Consider the following 9,816-nt stretch of genomic DNA (forward strand, 5'->3'; position numbering starts at 1 on the left):
TGTTCTTGTTTTAGGTCAAGATGCCTAGGGCTCGTGCCAACAATTCAAGCATGAGTAATGGGAACACCGAGGCCTTCAAAGAATTCTTTAGGACGCTCGGGAACATGACTCTAGTCACAAAGGATTGTATGTTGGCCTTGACTACCCTGGCCCAGGGCATAATGATAGTTGCCTCATAGAAAAGTTTAAGGGGTTTGGGACACCAGCCTTCACGGGGCATGGCAGAGTAGAGAGGGCCGAGAGGTGGCTGATGCAAGTTGAGATGACCTTTACAGTGCTCAGATGAGCAGAAGTTGAGGCTGGGTACCTTCATGTTAGAAGGGGAAACCGAACATTGGTGGCGTTCAGTCCAGCAGGCCTGGGAAGAAGTGCAGATGGTACCTACTTGGGAGAAATTCCTAGGGGCCTTTAATGAAAAGTATTTCTCTAACTCGGTGAAGGAAAGGAAGGAGGTCGAGTTCATAGAATTGCAACAAGGGAGGCTGAACATTGATCAGTATGCAGCTAAGTTCTTAGAGTTATCTCGATATGCGCCGCACATTATCAACATGGAGGCTCGTAAGGCAAACAAGTTTGAAAGGGGCTTGCGACCTGATATTCGGGGAAGAGTTATGTCTGCCAATCTTAAGGCTTTCTCCCAATTGATGGACTTGGCCAGGAAGATAGAAAGGGATGGCGATAATTACACGGCTAAGGAAGGAGAAGCAAAAGGCAAGGCCTCTGCCTTCAAGAGGTTTTCAAGAAAAAGGAAATAGGGGAATGGTAAGACCCAAAATACCTTCCAGGGCGATGTCAAGCAAAACCAGCCAGTGCATTGTGCCTCCTGTGGGAAGCATCATCATATGGCTTCCGAGTGCTGGCTGAAGACAAAGACATGCTTCAAGTATTGCAAGTCAGGCCACCTGTTTAGAGACTGCCCGATGATGAGGAATGAGTCTAAGCCAAAGACTCAGGGTCGGGTCTTTGTGCTTAATGGGGAGGAAGCTAAGGTCTCAACTTCGGTGATTAGAGGTATGCTTTTGATTTGTGGTGTAGAAGCTAGAATTTTGGTTGATCCTGATTCTTCTCACTCTTTTATAACACCACATTTTGCATGTCACCTGAGCATTGAGGATGCACTTCTTGGTCATATTTTGGTAGTGAGCACACCTTTTAGGGAACTCTCTAATGACTGACACATAGTTTAGGCGCTGTGGGATATGGTTGGGAGGTAGAGTCCTGCCTATAGATTTGATTCTCATGGATGTTTACAATTTCGGCGCCATCTTGGGCATGAATTGGTTGTATGCTCATCATGCCTCTATAGATTGTTTTGAGAAGAGTGTCCCTTTCAGACCCCCCATTTAATTAATAATCAGGTATGCGATTTAGAGGACTAAATCCTTTTTAAGGGGGGATGATGTAAGGACGTGGACTTTCTCGAAGTGATGGTTAAGTGCACAGCTAAGCACGAGCAGGCAAATGCGTGGGGGTGGATGCGTTAGAGCGCACGCACGGGTAGACGAGTCCGCAAAGAGCACAGGCGGAGGTGAGCGCGTAGTTAGGTGCGTGTGTACCGACGCTCTGCTGGGCGTGGGTAGTGTATGGTAGTTTAGGGAGTTCCTTCTCTCTCATGTTTACTCTCTCTCTCTCTTCATGAATGAGTGTCAAGTGGCACATGCATTCTTCCACCCACCATCATGATATCTCCCCTGCTTGCTCCCCTCTCTCTCCTCATGCATGCCCACTAGTGTGCCATGTGGCAATTGCATGTTGCCCCAGCCATGCTTCCCCACCACTCATGAAATGGGTTTCTATCTCTCACTCACGTTCACCTTCTCCGCCCTTAGTCATTTGACCTCTCCAAGCCTTAGTCCCTTAAGCTTGGACCCTAACCATTTGAGCTTGGCAACCAACGTGAGGCTGGTGGAGCACCATGGGATTTCGATTAGAGTAGGTAAGTGGATTTGAGTTATATGTCTTCATGCTTATGTTAATGCATGTCTCCTTACATAATCAAAGTATGAAACTTAAGTATGAATATGGATGTAAATGTGAGTGAGAATCCATACTACTAAACTTCCGGTAAAATGTGTTTTGATTTCAAGAAATGTGGAATCTGTTTGAGAGATCATTGCAGTATCTTAAATATCTCATTAGATCACGAAATATCATGGGAAATTAGCCCATTGAATCTATTTTATCATGGAAAATACCCCATGCTAATATCTAATTTCATTTGCGAGTTATTAACCATTTAATGAAGCATACCAGATTAATGAAATAAAATTTCAAGGATTTAACATGCTTTTGTATGGAGCTTTTCACTGACCAACATATATTAGAATGAGGTGAAACTACTTCTAAATGAAAGATAGATGAATCTATTTTGAAAATAGTTTTGGAGTCATGAAACTCCATGTGGTTTGAAATTTATGACTGTTTTTCTATGAGAATGTCACCCTGGATTTTCTGTTGTAAAAAAAGGAACTTCATTTAAGAACATCAAACAATTTGATAAAGTTTAGACCAATATTTGAGGTTACCCCTTTTATGAAAGTTATGTTTTCATGAATCTGGATTGTCATAAAAGTGGTCTCAGGTCCAAATGATTTTTGAACCTTATGATATGCCTTTAACGGTAGATTGTGTTCATATTGAAAAACCAGAAATGTGATCTTGTGATGTCTTTTGAGCTAATAAGCATGATGGTATGATCATATGCATAGTATGCCCTGGACATGTTGATGTTTCATGTGAGTATACATATAACATGATCTTGTTATGATATGTGAGTGTGGAAAATTGCTGCTAATGAGAAATGTATGCATGATAATGAGACATGTTTTGTTATGAAATGAATGCATGATAATGAGCCATGCTCTGTTATGAAATGAATGCATCGCCTGTTATAGAATGAATGCATGATAATGAGACATGCTCTATTATAAAATGAATGCATGCTCTTTTATGAAATGAATGCATGCCCTATTATAAAATGAATGTATGATAATAAGATATGCTTATTAAATGATGAATGTGCATGGTTGTAATAAGACATGCCCCTAATATGATATGCGTGCATGGTGGTAATAAAACAAGCTTATGATATGATATGTGTGCATGGAAACATACTGCTGATGTGATATGTGTGCATGGTAACATGCTATTGATGAGATATGTATTGCATGGCCTGACTTGGTGATTGATTGGCATGCTTTGAGCGTATTGCATTACCATAATTGACACCAATGAGGTAAATGATTTGAGCGTATTGCATTACCATAATTGACACCAGTGAGGTGCATGCTTTGAGCGTATTGCATAGCCTGGCTTTGTGGTTTATTGTCATGCTTTGAGCGTATTGCATGACCATAATTGACACCAGTTAGGTGCATGCTTTGAGCATATTGCATGGTCTGACTTTGTGATTTCTTGGCATGCTTTGAGCGTATTGCATGACCATAATTGACACCGGTGAGGTGCATGCTTTGAGCGTATTGCATGGCCTGACTTTGTGATTTCTTGGTATGCTTTGAGCGTATTGCATGACCATAATTGACACCAGTGAAGTGCATTCTTTGAGCGTATTGCATGGCCTAACCTCCCCGACTCTCCATGATAGGACAAGAGTAGGGGCATGAGATGTTTGGGTGGTCGCTCCCCCATTCATAATGGTTGGTCCCCCTGATGGTGCAAACTCCTTGCCAAGTGGGCATAGGGAGTGAGTTAGCTAGTATTTGATGATCTTGATTATGCATGCCTAATTATGTTGATATGTTAAGATGTTCATGCTTGAATGATTTGATTGATCTTTGATCCATATCACATTTGATTAATCTGATCTTTCATTGCTCTACCATGAAACGAATCATGTACGATACATTGTTGTATATGATTCTTGACACATGGCTTCATGTTTGGTAAGACTTGCGTAACACCCTAAGTATTGTTATGAGATCATATGTATAGGCATTATCATGGCACTTGATCTACTTATTGGGCTTTACAGCTCACTCTTTTAACTTTTATCTGCGTAGAGTGATACTCGTCGGGTCTTTAGAGGGGCGATCAAGTGACCGCAGTTGGAACCCCATACTCCTTTCCTGTGGAAGCTTCTTGTTACTTGTATCTTTTAGTTGGTAGTTGGCATTATGGTCCGCTTTGTTTTAGAACTATGTCTTGTTGATTTAGGCCTTTTGTGCTTGGACTCTTTTGTAATATTCTTGAGTTATTTAATGTAGTTTGGGACTTGTTTGCCCAGCTTGTGCTTTATGTTTTGTTTTGTTTTGTGGTTGGCTTTGATCCTTCTTTATGAAAGCGTCGAGCGCACTACACCTGAGTCGTTATCGCTATCTGTGGTCGCGACCCCACGCCCTATTGTCCTCACGGGGGACCCGGGTTAGCCCTCTGTAGGCCCGACAAGGACAGTAGGGGGCAGGGCTATGACAAATGATTTTGTAGGACCCTGTCACACTTGCTAGCATGGATCCCAACAAATCACCATTGAATTTTTATTCAAATCTCAAGGTGGGATTTGATTCCCTCCCCCTCTTTCTTTTAGAAAGTACTTTTTTTTAGTAACTCTCTCTCTCTCTCTCTCCCCTATGAGTACTCAGTACTCTCTCTCTCGATCTCCCCTTTTCTCTCCCTACCCTCCCTCTCACTCTCTTCTTCCCGTAGAAACTATTAAGGTCCATATACACTTTCTTTCTCTCTGCCTCCCACTCTCTTCCCCTCCACTCTCTCTCTTCTTCTAATAACCTATCAAGCCCTTCCTATAAAATCTTTTTCTCATCTTCTTCAATAAAATCAACAACATGGGCTCGTGATTTCTTCAGCTAACAAATCAAAGCTAAGAATGAGTATGTTGATTCCTTCCAAGAATGGGTATTGAAGATCAAGAATCATAAATGGCTCAAGATTTCTTCAGTTAACAAATCAAAACCAGGTATGTTGATTCCTTCCACTATTTTTTTGGAAAAATCCACGTTTTTGTTTGAGCTACGAAAATCTAATCCCCCGGATTTTTGCCTTGCTGACTATAAATGGGTTGTGGATTTTTATATTTTTGAATTTTTAGGTTGTAGATTTCATGAGCTCCTGTTTAAAAAAAAAATGATTTTTTTTTTAATTATCCCTATAGGAAATCAATCTCTTTTGGGTAAAAAATAAATTTTCTTTTCTTTATAAGGTAGAAAACCCTAGTCATGATTTTTATAATGTGTACACTAGAAAGGGGTTATAACGAGTGAGATGTGGGTTCTTCTTTTCCTTTTTTTATGTTGAGAATTTTGTAAGCTTCGTTGTCAAAAAAATTTAAATTTTTTTTGGATGAACCCTACATCAAGATATCTGTAATTTTTTTCTCAAAAAAAAAAAAGATATCTGTGACTTTGTCAAAAGATATTTTTTTTTATTATTTGAGCTCTGAAACCTTGAACCCGGTTTCTATAGTGGGGACTCTTAAAATTGGATTATAAAGATTGGGTTGTGGTTTTTTTTTTTTTTTTTGGTGATTTTTCTAGTTATGGATTTGATGAGCTTGTCCAAAAATGAAAATGAAATTTCCCTCTCCCGGAATTGTTGAAGATAAATATGAATTTTGGGTATGCACTATGTCATCATAATGCCGTATTTCCAATAAAAGATAAAACCTTTCTTACACGAGCTCAATAAAGAAGTTGAATGCTGAATTTTGGGTAAATTAGATGTCTATAAGGTGAAAGAGTGCCCTTGAGCCTTTCAACTTGAGCATTGAGAAGCCAATAGTTTGGCAGAGGTGTTAGTGTGGCAAGGAAAACTTGAGTTCCTAGACCTCAATCCTGGTGGGCATTAATGGTTCAATATAACCCTTTATATTTGCTAGTTTTTTCCTTGCAAGACCTCCACCGGTTAAAATAAAAGTGATTTTAATGTGGGAATTCTGACCTAGAAATTGATTTGCAAATCATTGAGTAAATGATTCATAAAATTTTGAAGAAAATTTCATTTAAATGTTGTATGTTATGATTTAGGACCTTTGTATGTTCTGAAAAGTATAACATATGATAAGTCTTTTGAACTATATGTATTTTTCTGGTTGAATTGATCAAGTTTGCCGATTGCCTCTAAAGTCTAAATATTTCTGTTACACTTTATTATGTCATTCTCATTCCATGCTACTGATCCAGAAAGAGACACCAAAAAGCAATAAGATTTTTGAAAGTTGGACAATGTGATCTAGCACGGTGTATGTAAATTTTAAGTTCTCTTTTTCTTTTAGTTGCCAACGACTAGATCACTCACAATGGTCTAAGTACACCAAAAGATCACATTGAAATAAGTAAATAAACAATAAAAACGGTCTCACTTGCTACCACTAAATACAATTATTTTATTCAATAAATAAAACTTGACACATTGCTTTATGGGAATAAGAAAAACACAAAAAGAAATAAATCAAAGCATGAAGCAGGAGATTACCTATTTTTTGAAAAACGGCACGAAGTTTCATTAAATAAAGGAGCAAAGCTCCAAAATTACATAGAGGAGCAAAGCTTCAAAATTACATAGAGGAGCAATGCTCCAAAATAACAAGAAAAGAAACAGAGGAAGAATTAGAAGAGAACTCCCTAATTCCAGAGAGGAACTGACTCAACTACGCAACACTACAAACCTAAACCTAGACGGCATAAACAAAACAAAAGCTTTCTAAGCCCAACTAAACCACACCAAGAGCTATCAGATACAACCATCTCAAACCCCAACAATCCATCCTCTCCAAAACCATGCATACACACATCCCATCAGCAGAAGGCTCAACGGCCAGGGTTGGGAAGGCGCACATATAACTCTAAATCGATACCCAACATGGTGGTGATGAGAAGGATGGCAACAGCTCGCAACCAACTACCAAAATAGGGCAAAAGATAGTAAAAAAAGAATAGGGATAAGGGGAAGAGAGGGAGGAAGTCACGAGAGACTTCAGGGAGTAAGAAGAGGGAACAAAGAAAGACTGGGTGAAGAACTCTTGCTCAAACATCCCCCAAAAATGCATCTAACTATTGATAGGAATTTAAGGTCCATAAAGGACCAAAAAAACCACAATAGGCCTCCTAGGAGCTGACTGAATGCCAAGCCTCAAATTAGGCGTTAACCTAAGCCTTCAGATATAATATTTTCCTTAATAATATTATATATCCAATATGAAAACTCAATTCTATCAATAAAGTTAGTAAGAGTAAATATGTAGTATATATTACTATATTATAAATTAAAATTTTAATAAAAATTTTACAACAATACATTTTATAGAAAATTTGGGCATGTGTCTCTTATAATTCATGTTATTTAAAATTACTAAGCCTTTTCCTTTTTCCTCACCAAGAATTCTTACATTATGTTTTTATATGTTTTTATTTAGCTCAAACCATCAAGATCCAAATCCTCTCCATACATCTCATTCCATAGTTTAGCATAAAAGTCGTAAAAGACACATTCGAAGCGTACTATTTTGACTTCTTGGCTTTCTCTTCTCTCTCTCTCCAAAGGATTACGGTTTCTTTTGATAATGGGAGAAATGGAAAGAAGTGAAGAAGGTGATTTCTTGTTCTTTTTTGTAGAGAGATTGTGTGAACTTGTGTCACTCAAGTTCTTAAATCGGTTGAAGAGAATCACGTTATAAATCGTATTTAAAATGGCTTCAAGAAGGCATTTTGGTGAGATTTTTCCCCAGTTTTTTTTCATTGAGGTAACACTGAGTCCCTTCTTATAAATTTATCTTTTGACAGTGAAATTTTACTTACCGGCTTGCTCATGGACGTAGTCTTACGGGTTGAACCATATTAAATTTGGTGTTATGACTTGTCTCTTTTGTTTTCTCTTATGATTTGGTGACTTCATCTTTTATTTACTTTTTCGTAATATTATTGTACACAATTCCTTGGGCTTGGTATCAGGTTATTGATTTCACATATTTTGGGTTTGAGTGAGAGGCATTTGGTGATCGGGTAATTTGGGGGTTTTAGGTATCAAAATCTCTAGCACATAACGATATGTCCTTCATTTTTACTTAGATTGGGTCGCATCGCATGTAAAGTTTTCCCATTTAACAAACTATTTATTTATGGGTGCAGTTTGTATAGAACCGAGGCTCTAAACAATCAAAATAAAGCACACCTTTAAATAATGTCGAGAAATGTGGTTTCAATACTGGAAATCTTAGTGATAGCCTTAAATTATATTTTACTTTTAATTATAAAATTTAAAGTTTAAAAAATAGTGTAGATCGAGCCGATCTATGAAAACTTAAAAATTTTGAAAATTGATAGTCCAAAACATGCATTACAAGATGTACTATTTCCAAAACTTGAAATACATGTTTTTCTCATATCCATGGATCTTGAGGTCGAAAAAAAAAATTTGAGGATATTTAGACATCAAAACAACCTCTTCTACTGAAATTTTTTATGTGCACCTTAATTTAGTTGATTAGAGCCTCAAACTTATATAAGCTTTTTCCTTGTATCAATAGATGAGATCAACAAGTTAGTTATTTTAAAGTCAGTTGAAATGACTTTATTAGACTAGAGCATGATTTCTAGAGTTTTATATAATAGTAAATAAAGAATACTAACATCTAATACTGATAAAGACCAGAATCTCTAGAGGTGAGTATGGTTTTAGGCCTCATGGTCCCCTATTTAACAAACAAATCTTCATACTACAAAATATATAAAGTTTTGATTAGGTCAGGAGAACAATGTTTTGCATTGAAATATAGGAAATGGCATGAAATTTTGGGAAGACAAATAACATGATTTCGACTTGTTGGCATGTCTCAAAAAAGTTGGTTTTGTGACTGATTTTATTGAGTACAAGGATGAGAAAACATGGGACCTAAATTCCATTTTCCTAGGGAAGAGTAGAGAGGTTTTGGGGGAAGGTGATGTTTCCAATGGCTGCTCTTTGATGTCATTCAAGACTTTTCATTACCTGATTAGTTTGCCACCAAAATCACATGATCTCATTAACTCTTGTATGCAATGTTTTGAGATTCGGCCGAGTAACTCGGTCCCACACCATAGACAATGCGAGTTTTGGACGAGTAGGTTGGACAACATGCTTTTCTTTTGTCCTCTTTTTCTCTGCAACATAATTATTTTTAGTTTTCTAACTCACGGGAATAAGATCTTTAACATGCATGACAGTTTTGTTCCGAAGATTATAAACGCATATCCATGGCTTCTTGTGCGTAAGAACATATAAATTTCACTACTTTACGAACGTTTCAAGACAAAGTGGAGGTATTTCAAAGGAAATTATTATTTTAGGAAAACCTTAATGAAAAAAAGGTATGTAGCCAATAAGTTTCTAAAAATTTAAGCTAGAGAACAATAAGAAAGTATCAATATATATGAGCTTAAAAGAAATATAAATTTTAATTTTTCATTAGAATTTTTTCTTTTCAAGCTTTATGTTTTATAGTTTTTATCCTTCTATAATACTTGAAATTTGTAAAGGAGTTAAAAAGTTTTCATATTTTGTCCAAGTCATCTAGCCTGTAGTGCTTCATAGACACTTTGGTTTTTCCTGTATCGCATGTTGACCGCAAATAATATATGTACCGGACCATATATTATTATGTAGGCGTTAGAATGATTTTTTTTTCCTTTCTAAATTTTTTAGTCCCCTTTAAAGGCACAAAATCTCACACACTTAAGGCTTGAAACTTAGGACCTCTTGATAGAGTAAGGTTCACCTTACCAAGATAGCCATATAGGCTTGTTGATATTATAATAAAATAAATGAGTAATAATAGTAAATAAGTTTTGCATGGGGTTCCAAGCAATATGG

The 9,816-nt window shown here is 37.1% G+C and overlaps 1 protein-coding gene across 1 annotated transcript; it reads left to right on the forward strand.

The window, feature by feature from the left end:
- Positions 1 to 311: 311 nt before the first annotated feature.
- On the forward strand, positions 312 to 755 carry LOC105420304 (uncharacterized). Its single transcript, XM_011623486.1, has one exon. The coding sequence runs from the start codon at positions 312 to 314 to the stop codon at positions 753 to 755; it is 444 nt and encodes a 147-aa protein (XP_011621788.1).
- Positions 756 to 9,816: the final 9,061 nt, after the last annotated feature.

This window comes from Amborella trichopoda, chromosome 10 (genome assembly GCF_054954075.1).
Source record: "Amborella trichopoda isolate Santa Cruz 75 chromosome 10, AtrichopodaSantaCruz75HAP2 v2.0, whole genome shotgun sequence".
NCBI classification, from domain to species: Eukaryota; Viridiplantae; Streptophyta; class Magnoliopsida; order Amborellales; family Amborellaceae; genus Amborella; species Amborella trichopoda.